Source organism: Oryctolagus cuniculus, chromosome 1 (assembly GCF_964237555.1).
Source record: "Oryctolagus cuniculus chromosome 1, mOryCun1.1, whole genome shotgun sequence".
NCBI classification, from domain to species: domain Eukaryota; kingdom Metazoa; phylum Chordata; class Mammalia; order Lagomorpha; family Leporidae; genus Oryctolagus; species Oryctolagus cuniculus.
In genome coordinates, this window is record NC_091432.1 from 53258315 (window position 1) to 53281728 (window position 23414).

At 45.8% G+C, this 23414-nt stretch overlaps 1 protein-coding gene across 20 annotated transcripts in view; it reads right to left on the reverse strand.

The window, feature by feature from the left end:
• Positions 1–811: 811 nt before the first annotated feature.
• TEAD1 (TEA domain transcription factor 1) overlaps positions 812–23414 on the reverse strand; it is a 281048-nt gene continuing 258445 nt past the window's right edge. For all 20 annotated transcript variants that reach the window (XM_070073221.1, XM_051851597.2, XM_017345459.3 and 17 more), the window contains 3 exons: positions 18229–18369; positions 14241–14393; positions 812–8133 (listed from right to left, as the gene is read on the reverse strand). In XM_070073221.1, the coding sequence (XP_069929322.1) occupies positions 8020–8133; positions 14241–14393; positions 18229–18369 (408 nt within the window). In that variant the 3' untranslated portion in view covers positions 812–8019. The remainder of the gene's footprint in view (positions 8134–14240; positions 14394–18228; positions 18370–23414) is intronic.

The window sequence follows — 23414 nt, forward strand, 5'->3', positions numbered from 1 at the left end:
CACCAACGGTGTAGGATGGAGACAGGACAAACTTACTGAAGGCTCCATCATTTTCTAGCCCTGACTTTGGATGAGCTATGCTGTCTGAACCTGTTTCGGGGTAATATTGTTACTGAGACTATAGTGAGAATTAAAGAACACAATGTATATACATTGTGTCAACATATTTCATGAGCAAGACCTTAATAGAAAATGCCTATTACCAAAAAGCTGCATGGATTTAAACGTTTTTCACCAAAATAACTTCCAAATTCCGTTTTCTGTGACTGTTCCGAAGCATGCTCAAATGGTCAACATGTAGTGAATCCACCGTTCTCTACCTGCTGCCCACTCCAATCATGAGCCCCAAGAAGGTCACAACTCCACGTGAAATCTGACTGCTGGGAATGAAAGCCCCCACACAGGCAGGGATCCTGCTGTACCCTCAAACTCTGCTCCATCCTGGGTTCCTGGCATGTGCCCAGCAAGCTGGGTGAGCAACAAATGCCCAGTGCCATGGGGCTGCTGTCCTGCTTCTTCCAGGGTCCAGCCGCAGTACCTGCAACGTGGCCTCTCAGGGATCCACAGACAAGTTACTCTGGAAAATTCCTGTCCTTTTAAGTGAGGGACTTAGGAGTGACAAACAGGCAAGGGGAACTGACTGATCAGTGTGTGTGTTTAGTGAAACCCTGCGAGACACAGCACCTAAAATTCCAACGGTGGACTCCCTCAAAGTGATCCAGGCTTCCACCTCCTGTACTCTGTTGTTCATACAATCACCCACAACAGACGCACATTTCATTCTCAACAACATACACGTTTCACAGATAAGAAAGGTGACCCACACTTTCATTTTCTTTATTTTTCATTGATACCGTATGAATACAAAGTTTCTAGAAAGCTACAAAATGTCTACCACTTTTATCAAGAAGGCATCAAAATGTGTCACTTTGCAAAGACATGAAAACACCTGCAGGAACTGACACAAAAATAGCATTTTTAGAGTGATGAAATAATTGCACTTAACTGTCATGGATATTAAAGTTATCACACATATGTACCGCGAAAGCTAGAATACATTTTTTTTTTACAAAGCACTTTATAAAAAAATTCTCTGCACACAAACCCTATAATTTTCATATAACTATCATACTAAAGATAAATTCACTTTAAAGCCAACACTGAGAACATTTTTAAACAAAAAGGTACCAGTACCTAAACACAAACGTTAACAAACACAAAATACTGTACTGCCAAGAGGTTTAACCAAATGCCTTTTCAAAGTTTCTGCAAGTAGATTACGAAAACATGTGTGAGAATTTGCCCACCCCCACCCCCCATCTCTCCAATCTACCCAAGAGGAGCCCAGTGAGCCAAAGGCAGGCTCCCAAACCCAGCCCCAGCAGCAGTACAATATCAAAGGAGCCACTGACCAGATGACACGCTTACGTCACAAGCCCATTGTCTACACACGGGACACGGAGACGCAGACTGTGAGAATCCCACAAAGTCATTTAGAATGTGAACAAACACATGTGGCCAAAACCATGTCACATAAAATTGAAGCGTATTAAAGAAGTAAAGGCTATTCAGGTTTTTCTTTTTTTTAAATGTTACAAAAAACTTTTTTTGTCATTTTTCAGGCACGTACTGTTTTTGTTTTCCTTTTACCCCTTGTCTGCAGTCGTGAGCCCACTGAAAGAGAGCCTACAGAAGAAAACCTTCCAAGGAGGTAACAGGGAGACGTAGATTTTTTTTTTAAAGAAGTGCAGTTAATATCTAATTTACACAGTGAAATTAATCACAGGAAATGACTAATGAAAAAAATCAGAATGGTTTCCAATTGATTTACACTCAATTCTGTCAGCCTCTCTCAAAGAAGGGACAGGACAAATAATCTTGCAATGGAAGGCAGACAAGAGTCAGCTGGAGCAAGGTGGAATCTGATCACATTTAATGATGGACGAGCGGGAACAAAAACACCACTTTAAATTCTAAAACGATACAGTGCGGCATACAAGTGACCCAATGTGAATCCACGGAGTAAAACAAGCTTGGGAAGCAGGACAATAAATACAAATATTTCATCTTATTTCACGATGCATGACCTCAGTAAACCCTCCTTTGCAATGCAATAAATTTGAGACAAAAAAAGTTTTCATTCCTAGCACGGTAAGCAATGAGCTTATGAGAGAACACTACAGTCTAGCAAGGTACATGGCAGCTGAAAAGAGAAGCAGGAAAGAAGTATTTTCACTAATTTCTTCCAAGTTGTGTAGAACTGACAGGAAGGAGCTGAGAATTCAAGCAGCTAACTACAACTTGTGTGGAGTAATTTTCCTTTTTTCAAATGGTATGTTTTTGGGTGTTTTTTTTTCCCCCAGAAAATTTCTATAAATACTCACAACTTGGAGTGGACAGAAATCACTCTTGAAATTTCAGAGCCCAGTGAGGTTATTCTTAAAGACACCGGGCAGAAACAGACAAAATTTACATATTAAAAACTTAGAGGCTTATTTTCAAAGATGCTGGATGCTTTTTTTTTTTTTTTAATATAAGCACAGAAAAATCTTGTTGTCCTTGGCTTTTTTAGGGGGGAGGGGCTGGTGTTTCAGCCTTCTTGTCTTTTTCACTCTGCTGTTGAGTTTTCCAAGACAGACTCTATAAAGAGTTGCCCCTTTGAGGGCCAGAACATTCTTGGAAAATGCCTAATTGTGAAAGGTGCTCTTTGGAAGGTTCTCGAAGCACACTCATTCCCAACATTCAGAGGCAACGTGTTTGCCCTTAAGAAGAACACTTCAATTGTAATGACCCTAACGCCTTTTTGTTCTGCACGCTCATCTCGGTTTGAGGCTTCCAACTTTCAAAATGGTGTCACTGTGTAAACCAGATAAGTGCGCACTGTCATTTGAATGGAAAACAAAGTCTCTGAACACGGAGCCGGCAGGTGAAAGCTGCGACATCAGTCCACCGGCCCAGACTCTGCTTTGTGCGGAAGGTCCCTCGCCGGGATGCAGGGCTGAGAGACGAGCGGAAGTGACATGGCCGGCCGGCGGCGCACAGACAGAACAGCTTCCGGGTCGCTCCTGCTGCAGTGCACTATGGATGAGTGGCGGTGGTGACGGTGGTGGGCGTGCCCATGGCAGACAGACGCACAGCAGGAGGCGGCCACGATGCGCTCTCGTGAACAGAGGCCTGTAGCCGGTTACTCATCCCAGTAAACCAAAGGCATTATGGTGATCTCAAAATATTTTTGGTCTCTCTACAAATTATTGTGAGGATGGCAGCACTTTTCTAAGCTGGAATCTCAAACCAAAGGCACTTTCATGCTGAGTGCAGAAGATTCACAAATAGCTAAGTATTTGGTCGTGGATTTAAAAGGCAACAATAAAAGTACAATTAGCTTTTCATAGTAAACTAAAGTTGCAACCTTTTGTTTTGGTATATACATTTGAGAGGGCGGGCAAGGAACTGACCTGTGTTATTTAGGTTTTAGATCCAGTCGTCAGTTTCCTATGGAACAGGAGAAGAAATGGGCTTGAAAATCAAAGGTGGAGATCATTTTTGCTTGTTCTGTTTCAGATATTAGCCAATTAGGACATGAACACCGAGACCAGGTGCAAGAAAAGGCTGGCGGCACGACGAAGGTATTACTAAGGCACTGCTTACTGGAACGCTTTGGCAGCTCTGAATTGAAAACTTTCTAAAAAAGGTTAACAGTAGTAAGAGAAACGCTTCCAGCTTACAAAAGGGCTCACAGTCCCGAGGCAGCCTTTTGCACTGTAGACCCTACACGCAACATCTCGGAGATTTAAGGCTTTTCAGAAACGACCTGTGCAGGGCTTTGCCACAGAAACATCAACATGAAGAAATCAGCAATGCAGACACGTCCTCTTGAAGTCACAGGTGTGAAGACCAACAAACAGAATTCGCTCTGCCCTTTGCTAGGACAGGTGTAGTGTACCAGAGCATACACAAAATTATACAAATCATAGGTACCTGTTGTAAAACTGACGGTCACACACGGTTTAAATAATTTATGGTTGTACAAAAACAACTGCTAAAGCCACCACAGTAGTAAAACCTAATGAAAACTTGGGTTGCAAAGTCACCGGGGGACTTTTAACCCCAAGTGCTTGGAACGGGGGCTGTTTTTGGCTGGTGCAGGATTTGCTGCTGGGACTGATTAGCAAAGAGGAATTCGACTCAGCACCTGTGGCAGATAAAACTGTCCCCGGACGAAGTGAAAAGGCTCAGCAGCTTTCCTGCCTGCTGTGGAGGCCTCAGAGAGGCGCGGTGCAACAGGACACACCCACGTGAGAAGCAGCATGGGCATTCGGAACTGCCCCCTCTTTTGAACACACACTCCTAGGGCTCATGTAAGCGCACAGCCCTGAAGAACAGCCTGCACAGGACAGGCCAGGGATGAAGCTGGCCAGAGCCCCAGGAAAGTGCTCCCCCTCGTCCTGCCACTCCCCATCCAGGGGACCTTGGGCAAGCCTGTCTACTCTGGAACCCGACTTTCTCCACAAAACGAAGAACAGGAGACTGCTCTCTTTCAGGAGAAGGAGTAATTCTTCAAGTCCCCTCTGGAACTGAGCCCTCCCTCCTCAGCTCTACAGGGGTAAAAAGTGTCAGAGGTTCCAATATATTGTACAAACAGCATGAAGAATAAGGCAGCACGTCCAAGCAGCCTGCGGGAAATGCACTAAGATAATTCAAGGTTTGATCATGAGACCCGTGAGCTCGTGAGCAATGATGACAAGTGCTGGAATTGTTTTTCAACTCCAATAAGCTAAGGCATGAGGATCAAATTAGCAATGTATAGGTGTGAGTCAGCGATAGGGCTGGGGACCAGCCATTCTCAACTTCCCTAGAGATGAGAGAAAGAATACTCAAGCAACAGCGAGACTGCAAAACACCAGGACTGAAACAGCACGAAACATGGACACAACGTCATGTGATTAATATTTATCTGCCTCTTGATGACCTGAACAAGGCTCCCAGAAGAGAAGCTTTTTCAAAGTGAGATGGAAGGAAAAGCTACTGTCAGAGAGACCTCTAAGATACGGGGCGGCAGATCTGGACCACAGAGTGCGGAGGCATTTGGCAGCAGCTAGAGATGTTTTTGGTTGTGACAGCCAGCAGAAGAGGGGCTGCTGTGTGGTGGCTGAGGGTGCCAGCAGTTCCCCACACAACGAAGCATCACCTGGTCCAGTGACAATGGTGCCGACGTTGACAGAGCCTGGTCTCAGGCAGTGAGGACATTCTGGAACTCTGGGACACATGCTGCAGAAGTCCTGCTTTCCTTTTAGGTCTCTTGCTGTGATGGAGAAGTAGCAATGTGCCAGAGCCCTGGCCTTTAGCTTGTCCCGGTGGGACATCAGCCTCCACACTCTGCAGAGAAGCACAAGGTGGTCCTGACACCAGCCAGGCATCGCAAGGTCACTGGGAAACAGAGCACCGGGAGGAGAGCAGTGAGGACAGGGCCCTGGGAAGGCTTCCTTACGGCTAAGAAAGCTTCTAAGAGACGGGAAGGAGACCGCCGTATAGAAAGAAGGACCAAAGGGAGACTCAGAGAGACGCCATGACACAGATGCCAGCCAAGGGTCTAATTTGGGAAGGAGCCCAAGAGCCCAAGACTTGGGGGAAACTGGACCGGTGGTTAGGACAGGTATATCTCTCTCCTGGAGAACACTGCAGAACACCCGAAGCAAACTTCTAAAAATCTGACAGCTGTTTAAGAGGAAGATGTGAGCAGTGAGGTAGCAGGACCCGGCCTGATCCTGTGAGGTCAGCCGATCAGGGTGTCCGTGTCCCCTCACTGGTCTTCCTGGGTAGCAGTCCTTTTGTGCTTTGAAAAGGAAATCTCAGGAGCCTCTGCGTAGCCCAGAAGAGTCTATTCATGGATGGGGACAGGAAGCAGTTCTCTCTCCCCTTGAAGCTCTGGGACGGCCAGGCTTTCAGTCATAGGACATCCTCTGTACCCATTCACCTAACCTGGGTCCTAGAAGAGTGGAGCAAAGGAAATAACCCTGAAAAGGGTGTCCAAGAGAAGTCAATGAAAGTGTGGAGACTGCAAAGGAAGCCTAGCAGCTTACACTGAAGACCAGATGAGCAAAGGCAGTCCCTTTACAGAGCTGAGTCGCACGGAGGGATGTGCACTCCAGAACGGGAGGGTTCTGCACGTTCTCCTCCCATCTCCCCAGTGACTGGGGGAGCTCAGGCTCCGTCAGGTGGTTTTCTTTTTGCTGCAAGCCAGCCACACTCATGCTCCTGACCAAGAAATGCTGGACAATGTACAAGCAGCGTCCAGGCAGATGGTGGGAGAAGGAAGGGGGTATGCGTGCTACTTGGATGCAGCAGAACTAAGTTTTTGTTGCTAGCTTGGTGAAAAACATCTGGACATGTCTTACAACTTATCACTTTACTTCATGTCCTGCTGTGTTAACACAGTCCTTGTGGTTATAAACATCATTTTCCTCCGGGAAGTTGGGGGATGAGCAGAGTTCCCCCGTTCCCTCTCCCAATGAAGCACTTTCGGAAAGAACCCAAGACAAGTGGCTGCATCAATCCACCTCTGCCTGGGCAATGCTTTGGAATATCTGCAGTGGAAAGTTCCGTTGAGAACCTCCTGGATGAGCGTATTTGAAAAGGTCAGAGATAGACAGCGGGGCCTCTTAAACCTAAGTCAAATGGGGACTACTGGGACTTACCGAGATGCGTCAAGGACACAGAATTCCTTACAGAGAATCCAGCTAAGTCTGCAGACACAGACTGAGATATACACACATATCAGCACCTAGCAAACTGAGGACTGAATAGGTGTGAGTGAGTGTTCTGACCTCTGTACACCTGTGCACATACAGCTGCAGTTCCAGCAGGCTGATCTGCACGCTGGGCCACCAGAAAGAATGAATGTCTCCACCAGCCGGCGGGGGTGCCTGCAGTTGTCTGGGGAGCAGAGATGCTAAAACTGATGAGCCTTTTACTCGTCTGGCTGATAAATGTTCTCCCAGCCACAGGTTTCTCTGTCCTTTGCAGTGCAGTATTCAGGCCAATTTTTTAATTTTGTTACTAAATTTCAGTGGTTCAAATATTTACTCTTCATAAAAAATTTGGTTGTCCATATAAAATATAACTGCACACATATGACTATATAAACATTGTAAGTTTAGATTTTTCAGTATTTATCTACTTATTGCAAAAGAGCCATCTTTTCTTTTTCATTAAATTATCAATCATCACATTAGTACAATACAATTTTATATTTTTAAATATACTATATATGTTAAGGATAAGGGGTGAAGCTCTCTTCCTCTGTAATACCTGTTCAAGAGTTTAATGGATTAAGAGATTAGTTTTCACCTTGAGAAAAAAAAAGTACAAATTTGTCTTATTAGGATATTTCTACCAAACATTTCTTAAGGCTATAGTTTAACATTTGGTTTCAAAAAGAAAGAAAGGTTTCATTTAAAAAATAATTTAGTGAATTACATTCTTTCATAACTTCCACCGTAATTAGTTACAAAGATAAGTCTAAAGGTTCTTAGTTTTGTGTACTAATTTACATTTATATTTAAAGATTAATTTTACTTGTATCTTAAGAGAAGAATTTTATGTTGGAAAAAAGAGAACAAAATACACTTGTATAAAGGCTGGAAATGTCCCATGGCCAATGCTCTGTCTCAGTATTTTCTACCACAATCAGAAACAGGGTCTCTGCAGAGAGAGACATGGGTTAAGGTTCCCCTTTCCCGAGGAATTGTGGGCTGCAGATCTGAAGGACACATAGAAACAAATCGATTTCTCTTTTTACAACTGTACCAGAACTTCACAGCTACAATGATAGTATCAACACACGGAAAAATGACTTCACTCAAACAGGAGTTAGAAAAGTCGGGGTGACCTCAGGGCCAGGGCACCTCCCTGTGTGGTGAGGTTTGCAGTCAGTCGTCCAAGAGTGGAGAGAGAGTGTGTGTGTGCACAGATGTGTGTGTGTGTGTATATACAGATATCCATATATATAAATAACCACGCTCAGTCCTTTACGAGCCTGTAAATATGATGTTGTGCTCCATGTTCACTATTTGAAACTTCAAACACACAGGCCATGCAGAGGAGAGTTTCTTGTGTGTCCCTGTTTGTTACCACCTGTTTAAAGAAAGAAGAAAGGTTCACTGATAGAATGCCACATCAGACAGAACACGCATGCTCCATCTGTGCCACCACCATGGGGATCGGATGGGAGAGCAACTGCCAGGAGTCCAACCAGAGAATCAGCAGAGCTCTGTCCTGCCTCACTCTGCATTCCCACCAGCCTGTCTCGAATCCCATGTAAACTTGGCAACTGTGTGCAAGAATGGCCTATGGACAGCATCTCCCCCATAGTCTGAGCCCAAGGAGACCACAAGAATCAGTGTGTTCATGTGTTTGGTTTTCCTTGGACCACTTTCTTTACAACAGAGACAATTTTCTATTCTGTCCCATAGTAAAGTCATTTACCCTAGGCAATTGTTTCCTGTCCATTGCAATGTTCTGTTTTTAACTGAATATACTGATGGGGGTGGCAGAGGATATACAGACACATTGCAGACACATCAGTCTGCTGAACATACTCATCAATTCATTCTTGTGGTGAGAACAATGAAAAAGTATTCTTTTTCCTATCTTATCCTTAAACTTTTGCTCAATTTCGTTTCACAATGGCCTGTGGCAGACTTAAGTTCCATGCGTGCCTTGCTCACTGCTGCATCAGTCAGCAGTGTCTGAACCCATGAAAGTATTTGCCACGTAAAAGACCACAGGGAAGGCAGAAGCGCATCAGATGGTTATTCTTTCCAGGGATCCGGGCTTCATCTTCCAAACAATATTCTGAAATATTCGTCCGTTTCCTCTCTTGAGTCCTACACCTTGAGTTCCTCTCTTCCTTACTCACATCCACAGCCATCCCCGGCTTTCGTTCCAACCATGAGCTCTCTGGCCCACCTCACTGTAGCTCCTCCCCACTTGGACACTGCCTCCTTCCTCTCCCCACTCTGGTCTCAATTTCCCATGCATTCTCAGAGGAACTTTCAAAAAGCAAATCACTGCACCTAACATCCCTACTTCAAATGCTCCCATGACTTAGCTTTGCTCAGCTGGGAGAGTGTTTGCAAACACTAAATGTGAGAGCCCGGTCCAGTTTGTCACTGGCCTAATTTTGCTGGATGCTTCACCCAGTGAGCCTCCCTCACGCATACATCATCCACCATTCCTGGCCAAACAAGAGTCTCATGGCATTTCTCATTGCACTGGGTTTTGTTTTTAGTGCCCATTTCATCTAATGGACTACATGTTCCTAAAGAACAGGGACCATGTTTCCCAGTAATAGCTTAGTGGATGGCACACCACAGTCATTTCAGAAGTATCTGCAGACTGAATAATAATTCACATAGTAAGAGTCAATATGTGTTGAGTGCTTACCATGCATCTGCTTAGTATTAAATGCTTTACCTAGATTGTCTCATGTAATAATGACAATAACCCTATGAGTGCCAATTTTACTCTGATTTGACAGAGAGGAAGCTGAGGGTGCCTTTCCACCTGGCAGATTTCTCTACTGTTTCTTTCTCAAGACCCCTTCCCTGACCTAGGAGTAGGGTGAGCCCTCCTATTCGACCCTCTCCTGAGACATCAGCCAGTGTTAATCTCTGTCCATTTAGTGACAGCCTCACATATGCCTGCCTCCCTCAGCAGACTCTAGGAGGGCTGCTCCACCTGTCCAGGTCACCGTGACACCCCCTCCCCCCCCGGGAGTAAACCTCAGAAACAAGCTGCTTATCCACTAAGGCAATGCAAATACCACCTTTTCACAGCCCTGAGAAGCTCCCGGCTCCCCCGTATCTCCTTGGTGACTGTTTCACAGGTACTGTGCAGCCATCACCACCTCGTATCGCCGAATGCTCACTGCCTGCCTTTTCCACTCCACTGGGCCATGAGTTACCAGGAGGCAGGTACTGGGTTTTACCTGCACTGCAGCCTGGCAGCTAGTACAGTCTTTGCATGGTTAAGCTGAAGGAGTTGAAGATTTCTCCGTGACAACCTCTGAGGTGGACAGACTTGAGTCCTGTGCTTTTACATGCACGGGGGAACTGATGGCTGCAGACTTCAGATGACTTGTGCAGAGGTCCCAAACTACGTCTGTGTCTTTAACCCAAGCCTTCTACTTCTCGACCCCAGAAAGTGTCTTTTCTTTCAACTCAAGTCTTAACTCAGGTCTGTCACTGGCTGTGTGACCTGGGGTAAGCTACACATTCTTATCCATAAAATGAGAACAAAACTAACCTCCTAGTTTTGCAGGGAAAATTTTTGTAACACTACGTTTACAAAGGGTCTGTCTAGCTAAGTGCCTGGATCCTCTACAGCCTATCCTACTCTTTTGCAAGCTTTCTATAAAAGATCCTATCTAGTTTCAGCTTCATGATTATGATCCAAAAGGAGAAAGAAAAAAAATCTTTCTTATGTCGGAACATGACTGAAACATGGGGCCCATGGCTTAGCTGCTGTCTTCTCAGTTCTGGTCAGTTGCTATCACCAGGGCCCCACATCTGCAGTCAGCTCAACCCCTGAATGAACCCGATCAAACCAAGAACATCCAGTCCAGCAGCCAGCATGGTCTGGAACTGGTGTTGTGGACACAGGCTCTGTATCCGGTGTACCGGGTGACACACCTCAACCCTTCCATCCTGGCCATGCACCTGTACCCTCCCACCCCAGGACAGAGTTAGAAAGCACAACTTCTCCTACTCATCAACTAGAAGGTTTCATTTTCATAAACCATGAGTGCTGGCTTCATTTCAGATTTTCTAAAGTTACAATATTATTCTGAGCAAAAATTCAATGACAGTGATTAACAACAGACTTGGAAATTAGTCTAACTGGATGGTTTCTCTGGGCGGTTATACTGGCTGAATTCACGTGTTACATGGGGGTATTCCATGGGCTTCGTGGGGAACGGTTTTCTAGGCTGCATTTATGCGCCTTGTACTCTGCAAGGTGGAGTTTTATGGACTAAAGACATCTGTAATGTGCAGAAACAAGACACAGGCCTGGTTTGTAAGAGACAGCTGAGATCCGTTCCCAGAGAGGGAGGAAGGGTAGCCATCCACCCCAAAGAGTTTTGGCTAATTCCTGAGACGTGTACAGTCCCTCTGCTCATCGGAATGCTCAGAGAGTGCAGCTGTTCTTAAATGGCAACAGGGAACACCAGTTAGACATGCACCGACTACCTGCCAGCACCACAGTCCTTGAACTTCTCGATTTTTACCTGAAGATGGTTAGAGAAGAATTATTAAAGAATGTGTATGCCCAATTTCCCCTAGACTGTGGGTTTCTAAATTTTAGAGGGGCAATGGCACATCTGAGAATTACATGCAAAACTGTTTGCCAGCTGTATGCTGTTCACATGTGAGCTCTCAGACTCCCTGCAGCTCACTGACCAACCCCCACCTAGACAGTGGGTCTCAATCCCATCCGCAGACCACAGTGATCTGGGGATCTTTACAGATAGACAAGAAACACAATGCTGGCCCCACTGCCAGAGATTCTGATTTTATTTTTCAGAGCACAGGCATTAGGTCTTTTAAAAGTTTCTTGGATCAGGGCTGGTGCTGTGGCGTAGTGGGTAAGGCTGCCACCTGCGGTACCAACAGCCGACATGGGCGCCGATTTGGATCCCGGCTGCTCCACTTCCGATCCAGCTCCCTGCTATGGCCTGGGATAGCAGTAGAAGATGGCCCAAGTCCTTGGGCTCCTGCAACCACATGGGAGACCCAGAGGAAGGTCCTGGCTCCTGGCTTCAGATTGGTGCAGCTCCGGCCATTGCAGCCAATTGGGGAGTGAACCAGCAGATGGAAGACCTCTCTCTTTCTCTCTCTGCCTCTCCTCTCTCTGTGTAACTCTGACTTTCAAGTAAAGATAAATAAATGTTTTTTCTTTTTTTAAAAAAAGAGTTTCCTGGATGAATATAATATGCAGAGAGTTCTAAACTTTTATTCACTTATTTGTTTTATAGGGGGTATACAGACACTGGCACCTACTGGCTCATGAGAGTCACAGTTAAATATTAGGGAATTTGGGGCCAGCGCTGTGGCTTAGTGGGTAAGGCCGCCGCCTGCAGTGCCAGCATCCTATATGTGTACCAGTTCAAGTCATGGCTGCTCCACTTCTGATCTACTTCCGACCTCTGCTATGGCCTAGGAAGGCAGTGGAAGATGGCCCAAGTCCTTGGGCCCCTGCACCCACATGGGAAGCCCAGATGAAGCTCCTGGCTCCTGGCTTAGGATTGGCACAGCTCTGACCATTGCGGCCAATTGGGGAGTGAAACAGCAGATGGAAGACCTCTCTCTCTCTGCCTCTCCTCTCTCTGTGTAACTCTGACTTCCATATAAATAAATAAATCTTTTTAAAAATTAGGGGATTTTCCATCTGGAGAGCATATTTGTCCCATGGAAGCAAGCCCAAGCTATAAATCAGGGCTTGCAGTAGGGATTGAGAAAGAGCCCTTCCTTTTTTATTCAAATTAGCACACTACTGACAACCACTGTCTCCAGGTGGGCGTTTGGCCTCGTAGTTAAGATGCCACTTGGCAGGATCAGCGCTGTGGCACAGCAGGTTAAAGCCCCAGCCTGCATCCTATATGGACACCGGTTCCAGTCCCGGCTGCTCCATTTCTGATCCAGCTCCCTGCTAATGCGCCTGGGAAAGCAGCAGAGCATAGCCCAAGTTGTTGGGTCTCTGCACCCACGTGGGAGATGCAGAAGAAGCTTCTGACTTCAGATCGGCTCAACTCTGGCCGTTACGGCCATTTGGGAAGTGAAGCAGTGGATGAAAGACCTCTCTCTCTCTCTTTTCTAGCTCTGTAACTCTTTCAAAGAAACAAAATAAATCTTTAAAAAAATAGAAAAAAAAATTCCTGAGCTTAAAAAAAAAAGATGCTACTTGTAACACCCTCATCCCTTAGAAGAATGCCTGAGTTCAGTTACTGGCTCTGCTCCTGATTCAAGCTTTCTGTTCGTGTGCACCTGGGGAGGCATCAGGTGATGGCTCAAGTTCCTGTGCCTTCCTGGGTCCTTGCTTTGGCCTGGCCCAGCCCTCGATGCCTGGGGAGTGAACCAGCAGATGAAAACTCTCTCTGTCTCTTTGCCTTTCAAATACATAAAAGTCAACCAACCTAAAAAGAAAGAATTCCTGCTCTAAGTATTCTAGTTCTTAACCCAGGTGACAAAGAATGACAATGTGGGCCTCTGGAGGACTGAGTAACTGACCACAATACAGCCTTGCTGCCCCTGTTAGCAAATGGTGCCCACTAAGTTTGTTCTGGCATATTCCTTCCAGTTTAATCAAGTAATTTTTTTAAAATGAGTGTATGAAACCCATTACTGCATATTTTATAAACATATTTCGAGGACAATACTTTCCTAATAACCTTTCCAAATGAAGCTTCCAGGAACTACTGGAGAAAGAAACATACACACACCCAGCACTGTCCATGGACCCGGTGAGTTTGCTCATGAACCTACCATGCTGTCATTCGTTCTTCCCGTTCGGCTGCCCATTAACTTTTGATGAGATTTTTCTGCCTGTGAAGAGTACTCTCTCCCCCTTCCTGGTCACTGCATCCCATCCTAACTTATATTTCTCCAGGTACTGAGAATTCAGAGTTTCCTGTGTTACTGTGGTTACTTCTTAGAAGGCCTTGGCCTGCAAGTCTTTCTTGAAGGAAGGTGGGTTTGAGGCGCAAGCCCTCTGACTCAGCCTTTGCCTCATTGAAGGCTGCGAGCAATGTTGATGCTGAGACCAATGGCTAATGCTGCAATTACCTGGGGAACTCACAATCAGAACACACGTGCCTGGTCCTATGCTCAGAGACCATGGATGCACTGGTTAAGGACACAGCCCAGGCATCAGGAGTTCTTACAAGTCCTGCATTTCTCTTTAAGGCATGCAGTTGAGAACTGGAGCCATCAGGTATTGTTAGGCAACTGAATGAGCGCTATAGATACATAGAACTACAGGCTGCTCTATAGACAGACGTCCCCATCCAGCCCAAATCAGCCCTGCGAATGCTGTGAATTCACCCATGGACCGCCCACTCGGGCCCAGGGGCTGGTCTGTTCCCTTGGCCAGGGCACTGCTGCCTCCCCGACCCGCCCTCCACACTCTCGCCAACATGTCTCACGGCAGAGGCTGCCAAAACAGGAAAGAGACGAAACCGTTACCAATAAAATTGTGAAGTTTTCCAAAACGCTATTCATCATATATTTCTCTGGTAAGTGTTTGAGCTTGTGGATGAAGTTGATCATGTATTCACACATTGGGGAACGGTTTATTCGGTATACAAATCGGCCATTTTCAAACCTTGCATACTCCGTCTGCAAGGAAAAAAGGATTGAGCGATTTTAGACTTTTGACTTAACAGAAACATGAAACAGCTATGACTGCCTGCACAAGCACTTCATTTTACAACTTGAATCATCTGCCTTATGCTATACTATTTATGCAACGCACCTAATTTTTAAAAAACCCTATCTCCATGTTTACTGCCATGCAAAGAATCCATTTTTTTTTCTAAAATTATAAAGAAAAAGAAAGAGTTGGAAAGATGACGACTCTAAAGAACAGTTAATAGATCCTTTTAGAAAAGTACAAAAAAATTCTACCTGCTTAGTGTTTCTCTACCTGGAGGCCATGAGAGCAATTTACAATCCTTCACAGAGCCAAAGAAAATCCCTCTGCATTGTGAAAGGCTTCACAGGCCACCAACTAGTGGAACTAGCTTCTCCACGTTAAACAGAATTGGTTACTGCAGACTGATCGTGAGCTAAGTGCTAGTTGTTTATGTTTTAAAAACCAACAAATAGAGACAATACTGGTACATATGCAGCCTGCAGATCTCATGGAATTTCTGAGAAATAAGAAATCGCTTCTGGGCTGGTGTTGTGTTTTGTAATGCTGTCAATCCAATACGGGCACCGGTTTGTGTCCCAGTTGCTCCACTTCCAATCCAGCTCCCTGCTCATGTGCCTGGGAAAGCAGTGGAGGACAGCTCAAGTGTTTGCGCCCCTGCCACCCTCATGGGAGACCCCGAAGAAGCTCCTGGCTTCAGCTCAGCCCAGTGCTAGCCACTGTGGTATCTGGGGAGTGAACTAGAGGATGGAAGATACCACTGGCTCTGTCTCTCCCTCATTCTCTGTAACTCTGACTTGTAAAATAAATAAATAAATCTTAAAAAACAAAAAGACAAATCATTTCTAAATAACCTTGGGTCAAAAAAGAATCAGAAAGGAGTTACGTCCATAGCAAGGAAAAGGGAGATACATCAAACCTATGGAACACAATGAAGTTATGCTGGAAGGCAACTTACTGAGGCAGTCTCACAGTCCTCCATTAAAGCTGAAAACCCACTGAACTGAATACACATCCTGAAAAACTGAGCAGTGGTGCTATGGTGTACTGCGTTAAACGGCTGCTTGGGATGCATCCTGTGTCAGAGTTGCCTGATCTGAGTCCTGGTTCTCTGCTCCCCATCTCACTTCCTGCTACTGCACATCCCGGGAGGCAGTAGGTGATGGCTCAAGTACTTAAGATCCTGCCCCCATGTGGAAGACCCAGATGGAATTCTAGGTTTGTGGCTTCTGCTTGGACCGGGCCTGGCTGTTGTGGCCATTTGGGGATTGAACCAGCAGATGGAAGATCTCTCTCTTTCCAATTCCACCTTTCAAATAAATATATAAACAAAACAAACATTTCTAAATGGCATAAAGACAAAATAATCTCAGAGGTAAGTTGTATGCAACCTTTCAAGAAGGGTATTTCCAATATTATCTGGAACTACATTAGATGACAGAAAAAGATAAGCATGCCAATTCTTTTTCTGAAACGAATGAACATTCAACACTGAAATTGATGAAGAGGTTATAACAAAGTATGGACTAATATCACTTATGAGAAGTACAAATTCTATGTAAACTATTAGCAAATAGGACCCAGCAATGTATCCAAAGTAGAACTTCCTACAGTAATGGTTCCCACACAGGGAAGTATAACTTCAATGTATGTCAACAAACTCCAGAAAAGTCATAAGCAAGAGTTGCCGGGGTGGCATTTCAAAAATATTGCAGAGAGCCAGCATTGGGCCAGCCTGAAACCAAGAGCCAGGAACTCTATCCTGGTTTCCCACACTGGTGGCAGAGGCCCAAGTACTTGAGCCATCTTCCACTGCCTTCCCAAGTGCACTGGTAGGAAGCTGGATTGGAAGTTGAACAGACAGGACTCAAATTGGCACTCCAATATGGGATGCAAGTGGCAGCCTAACTGGATACTAAGCTGATGCCCCAATATGTGGATCCTACCATCAACTACTTCTTTGCTTTATTTATTTGAAAGGCAGAGAGTCTGTGATAGGCAGAGAGTTCCCATACACCAATTCATTCCCCCAAATGACTGCAATGGCTGGGGCTGAGCCAGGCCAAAGCCAGAAGCCAAGAACTCAATCCAGGTCTGCCTTGCGGGTGGCAGGGGTCCACTGACTTGAGCTATCAGCTGCTGCCTCTCAGAGTCTGCACTGGCAGGAAGCTGGACTCAGAAGTAGTGCGTGGGCTCAAGCCCAGGCACTTAAATATGCAATCTAAGTGTCTCAGTGACACCATAACCATTGCACTAAATGCCTACCTGTGTGATTACTTGTTTATATAACTGCTTTAGCAAATAAAAAGTGAGAAGATAATTTTCAAAAGTGGCTAAACATTGGAATAGAATAGGTACAATAAGACATTTTCTGGGCCAGCCTAGTGGTGTACAATGTCAGCATCCCATGTGGGTGCAGGTTTGAGTCCCAGCTGCTCCAATTCTAATCCAGTTCCCTACTAATGCACCTGAGAAAGCAGCAGCAGAAGATGGCCCAAGTGCTTGGCCCCCTGTACCCACTGGGAGACCTGGATGAAGCTCTTGGTGGCTTTGGCTTGGTCTAGCCCTAGCCGTTGTGGTCATTTTGGGAGTGAACCAGTGGATGGAAAATCTCTCCCCTCTCCATAACTCTATCAAATAAATAAATATTAAAAAAATAAAAATTTGTTTTATTTGCTGCCATTAAGATGTTATACATAGAAAACCCAAGAATCTAATGAAAAAAATCCTTGGTGTTAACTAAGAGAACTTTCAAGGCAAATGTATTAAAGCTAGATCTGTAATGCCAATCTTCAATACAGATAAACTGCAAAATCGAAGAGCTCTTCTGTGTTCTAGCACTTAAAATCTAGAAACGAGAAATTATAACAAATTATACAGTATTAAGAAATATATATAAGCAGACAAATCTATATAATGAAAACTATAGCATTTGATTAAAATATAGAGAATGAGGTGGAATGCAAATAAATTCATAATTGGAAAGATTTAATTTTAGTAATATATCAACTTTCCCAAAATAATATCTGAATCTAATGCAAATACAATTAGATTGAGAAAACAAGGTTTTGTTTTACTTCACATTTTAAAAATAATCTCATTATTCCTAACAATAAGTGCTGACCGCCAGCTTAGAGCAGGTCTGAGGACAAAGGGATCCTCTTGCCTGGGCAGAGAGTAGAATACACTAGGAAATGACTACGGGGAACTCAACAGGGTTTGGGCCGTGTGGACACAAACGGAGGGAGGAGAAGAATCAGAATCTAGAAACAGAACGTGAGCACTTAGAAAGTCTGCGGGAAAACGGAATTAAAAGACCAGTTTATTTGGAGGCAAAAAAAATTGAAATTTATGCATAGTGGGCTTTATAATACACCTTTTCCCCATGAACTTTCTGAAGACTGCCTGTTATTTAAAACTATTAAAATAAATGGTAAAAGCAACAGTTGAATGCAAGGTGTCAGGACTGGGGCAGGCTGGTGTCCATTGGCTGGATGGCACCCTGACTGCTGTCCACAAGGCCTGGGAGGTGGCGGTGGCAGGCAGGGCTCCCTCCAAGGGCACCCCAGAAGCTGAGGCAGGAGGACTTCAGACACACAGAGGGTGGGCCTGGGACTTCCCAGTTCTTTCTTACAGGTGCTTCCATGTTGTTTTTTAGAAGTAACAGGGCAAAGCAGGGGGAGAGAGAGGTCGGGGCAGGAAGGAGGAGCCACCCAAAAGGACAACTCTTGGCACCCATGAAGGTGATGAGGCCCTAGGCTGCCCTGGATCGAGGTTTCTGGAACACAGAGGACGACTTACCTCTACTTTTTCTACTACTTGCTTTCCAAAGGAGCAGACTTTGGTGGAGCAGGTGACTGTCATGTTTTCAGAGCTCTCATACTGACTGGTGACACCATAAAAAGCCCCAGCATCATCTTGAATGTTGCAGTTCAAATCGGCCTGTTGGAAAGAAGTGAGGCGGAGTTACCGTGTGGTCACAGGAGTGGGGAGTGGCAGCATTGCCCAGGGCAGACCCCCAGGGGAGGTGCAGGTTAGTGAGCAGCTGCTGTTCCAGTAACAAGGTCAAGGCCGCCAGTTCTGGGAAGAAGGTGCCAATTTTCTCAGTCTTCCTTGGAAATGTCACATGGCATGCAACTATCAGTACCGTAACAACGCTCTGTCCTGGCAAACACCTGTGAAATATGTGCACAAGGCAGGATATGACCTGGATTCACAGTCACACATCCTGAGAGATGTCTGTAAGAATAGGAGACCCTGCAGGTGATGGAGCCATGTGCAACATACATAAAAACTCAAAGTTTCCTAGAAATTACCAGCACTGGAAAAGAGATGCGTCTGATCAAAGCCTGCTCTACAAAGATGCAAAATAACTGGCACAAACTGCCACTCATTTAACACATCTTAATTACCTACCCACTCGGTGAGGCTCATGCCAGACACTACATAGGACTTAGCTACAAACTAACATGGGAGACGAGTACATAAAATAACTATCATTCAGGGAGAAGATGAGTACCATGTCAAAGGCACTCCAAGTTCAGACAAGAACTCAGACACCACTTTCAGCCGGAGGTCTTAGGAAAGGCATGGTCAGGCCTGGCATAAGCAGAGAAGGGCTGAGTGAACAGGGTAGCCAGGAGCCTTGAATGTTACATTCTAGCCATGGCACAGGAACTCACAAGAACCGAGTGAAACAAAGAAACAAGAGTGAGTTTGGAAGTGCAGCTTGGGCCCAGGTGGTTGGAGGGATAAATATGGGGTATGGGTTGTATCCTGTAGGAACCAGGGAGCTCCTGAAAGCTTGGTGCCAGCAAGTGATGGGATTAGATCTGCACTTTGGAGAGCAATGCTATAGCAGGATCCACATTCCCTGGGGAGGGAGGCTGCTGCACGTTTAGATCACTGTTAGGGTCCTACGTGCCCCCAGAATTTTTGTGTTGGAAACTTAGGCCCCCAAGGCAACAGTGTGGGAGGGCTTTAGGGCGCCACCCTCAGGTCGGGCCTAATGCCACTGTTTAAAGGACTTTTGGGAGTGCGGCTGCTCCCACTCGCCCTTCCACCTGCCGCCATGCTTGGATGCAGCGAGGCTTATCCAGATGCTGGCACCACAATCTTGGACTTCACAGCCTCCAGAGGTGCCAGATACAACTCTATCCTTGATCAATCACTCTATGGCATTCTGCTACAGACAACAGCACAAAACAGCCTGAGACAGACACAGAAAGGCCGTTTCAAGGGAGATGAGGGCCAGGGAGACAGAGAACAGGCAGCGGCGGGCAGGGGCTCCCGAGGGTGAGGAAGCCCTGAGCGGGAGGAGCTTCCTGTCAGAGAGAGGAGAAGATGCTCAGAGGCTGCACAGCCAGAACGAGGGACTTGGAAAAGGCAAAGACCCAGGCAGTAATGGAGACAGCTTGGCAGAAGCAGGAGGTGGCAGGATTTGGAAATCTTATCACGAGACCAAAGGGACCTGGGAGTTGTGAGCAGAGAGGTGTGAGCCCTGACAGCGCACGGCCGGGTCTGCTTTCCCAAAAGGCAGCCCCAACCATAGCTTGCAGGAAACTCAGGAAGAGCAAGACCGAAGCCAGTGTTAGGAGGACGAGACTGTTGCCCCACGAGAGGACAGTGTGGAATACTGGGGTAGCCACTGAGGCCGAGCTCAGTGGGCTCTGACACTCACATGGGACTTTATATTTTGTGTGATTTGGCACACTGGACCAGCTAATTTTAACACCCTGATTGGCACTACTCACAGAGAAGCCCTCGGTCATCCTGTTTTTAATAGGGTCCTGCATTCAAATTTCCTTCTTGAAATGATTATCAGGAAAATGTCCATCTCCTTAGACAAAATGTACTATTTTTTGCCTCCAAAGAAAGAAAACCATATACTCTATATTCCCCATTTTCACCTCATGTACCAAGAAATTCAAAGCTGAATTCAGTGCTCAACCAGTAATTAACTTGCCCCAGGTGCTTGTAAAAGTTTCTAACCAATATACAGCTTCTTTTACTGATTTCCAATCTGCAATATAGTAAGCTTTCTCACAATTTGTTTCTGGAATTATATGGGCCATAAATCACAAATAAATACAAATACCCAGGCATGCATTCTACATTCAAAGATTTAACTTCTGGCTCCACAAAGAGCAGCTCAGTGGGAAACGACGCGCCCCTCTCCCTAGCTGAGATGGGCAGGGCTGAAAGGGCCCCGGGTCGCCGGGAATTCCGGCCTCCAGCACACATGGCAGGCACACAGCAGCCTCAGCACTGGGGTCACCATCAAGCCTTCTGCAGGGCAGCTGTCTCCTAGCCCGCACAACAGTGGGCTTTCCGGAGCTGCCCCTGCGGCTTTCGTCTTGGAGCACGTGGTTCTGCAGAGTGGGTGGGTGGTCTGCAGCAGGAGGCTGACCAGTGGGATTTATGCTCTTACAATTGGGATGTAGGTGGTGCCAAAAAGCTTCAGTCGTTTTTTAAAAGTACAAACATGCATGTGGCAAGAAAGGGGGGGGGGACCCAAACTGCAAACAGTGTGCGGTTTTCTTTCTGTCCCTGAGCTTGCCAATCTCCCCAGGGGAAACCAGTGCTGCCTGTTTCTCCAGTGTCCTTTTAGAGATGTAGCACAGAGAAATCCAGACATGTGAGTCCCCTCTTTTTTTTTTTTTTTTTTTTTTTTTTTTTTGCACAGCTAGTACAAATCTCTAAATCTTGCTTTAAAAAATACATATATAATCATACATCTCAGAGCCCACACAGCACTGCCATGGGATCTGTATTAGAAGAGCCACTTTAGAAGACGAGCAGCCACAGTTTTCAGTGGCTACACAGTGCTCCACTGCACAAGTGTGCTGTGACTTAACGCATGCTCTACTGACAGTATGTTCTGTGCTCCCCGACAAGTTGATGCTAAGCAGCAATGGGCCACTAGAAACCTTTGTCCTTCAATTTAAAAAGGAATTCGTTGAGGCCAGTACTGTGCCACAGAAGGTTAATGCCCTGGCCAGAAGTACCGGCATCCCGTATGGGCGCCGGTTCGAGATCCGGCTGCTCCACTTCCGATCCAGCTCTCTGCTATGGCCTGGGAAAGCAGTGGAAGATGGCCCAGGTCCTTGGGCCCCTGCACCTGCAGGGGGGACATGGGAGAATCTCCTGGCTCCTGGCTTAGATCAGTGCAGCTCCAGCCGTTGTGGCCAGTTGGGGAGTGAAAAATCGATGGAAGACCTCTCTCTCTCTCTGTGTGTGTATGTGTGTCTCCTTTCTGTGTAACTCTTTCAAATAAATAAATAAATCTTTAAAAAAAAAAAAAAGGAAATTCGTTGGGGGCCCACACTGTGGTGTAGCCAGTAAAGCTGCTGCCTACAGTGCCAACATCCCATAAGGGTACCAGCTTGAGTCCTGGATGCTCCACTTCCGATCCAGCTCTCTGCTATAGTCTGGGAAAGCAGTAGAGGATGGCCCAAGTGCTTGGGCCCCTATACCTGCATGGGAGACCTGGAAGAAGCTCCTGGCTCCTGGATTTGGATTGGCCCAGCTCTGGCCATTGCAGCTATTTGGGGACTGAACCAGTGGATGGAAGACCCCTCTCTCTGTAACTCTGACTTTCAAATAAGTAAATAAATTTTCTTTTAAAAAACTCGCAGCTTTGAAAAAGCATATTCATGAACTATGAAACAACAGCTCATGAGCTCATCATGGAATTTAATATTGTTATTTAAACAAACTAGTTGATTTTTATGCCATCATGCTATTTTGAAAGATGGGTAAACAGTCACCAGTGGTTTGGCATTTTTGGTGTAAGGAGGGGAGAGCAGGAAGAAACAGGGAAATAGACAAGGGAAGATCACTGGGAGAATATGTGGAGTCTGGTTGTTTTTAAAAAGGTCAACTTCAGGGTCTGGGGCCGCGGCTCACTTGGTTAATCTTCCACCTGCGGTGCTGGCATCCCATATCATATGGGCGCCGGGTTCTAATACCGGTTGCTCCTCTTCCAGTCCAGCTCTCTGCTGTGGCCCAGGAGGGCAGTGGAGGATGGCCCAAGTGCTTGGCCCCTGTACCCACTTGGGAGACCAGGAGGAAGCACCTGGCTCCTGGCTTTGGATCGGCACAGCGCCGGCCGTGGTGGCCATTTGGGGAGTGAACCAACGGAAGGAAGACCTTTCTCTCTGTCTTTCTCTCACTAACTCTGTCAAAATAAAAAAAAGGTCAACTTCAGTGTGTTCAAAATATACAAAATGATCTATTATTATAAAATAGCTACTTGAAATGTTAAAATTTAGAATGATACTCAATATGATTTGATGTTAGAAAAACTGCTGAAAATTTTGACAACTGTCACATTTCCACCTGAGTGGGCTTCGTGGTGAGGTGACATGGCTGTCCCAGGGTAACCACGGCCCTGTATGTTAGCGATCTCTGGCCTTATTTTTTAACTTTACAGAAGTGGACTCAGTGTTCACTCCTATGTGTATACTCCTGCTTGCTCTGCGTTTCATGTGTGACATTTATTCCTGCTGCTGTGTGTAGTGCCTTCATCTCATGCCAGAGTACTGCACTGAATCAAAAATGCCCTGGCACATCCATTCTATCACTGATGAACTTTCTTGGATACACTTTAACAGTTTGGGTAAACTTTGATTTAATTCAGGGTAAATTTAATAGGTTAGGGTTTTTTTTAATTAATTAATTTTTAAATTTATTTGAAAGGCAGAGTTACAGAGAGGCAGAGGCAGAGGCAGAGAGAGAGAGAGAGAGAGAGAGAGAGAGGTCTTCCATCCACTGGTTCACTCCCCAAATGGCCGCAATGGCCAGAGCTGGGCTGATCCGAAGTCAGGAGCCAGGAGCCAGGAGCCTCTTCTGGGTCTACCATGCGGGTGCAGGGGCCCAAGGACTTGGTCCATCTTCCACTGCTTTCCCAGGCCATGGCAGAGAGCTGGATCAGAAGTGGAACAGCCAGAACTTGAACCAGTGCCCATATGGGATGTTGGCACTGA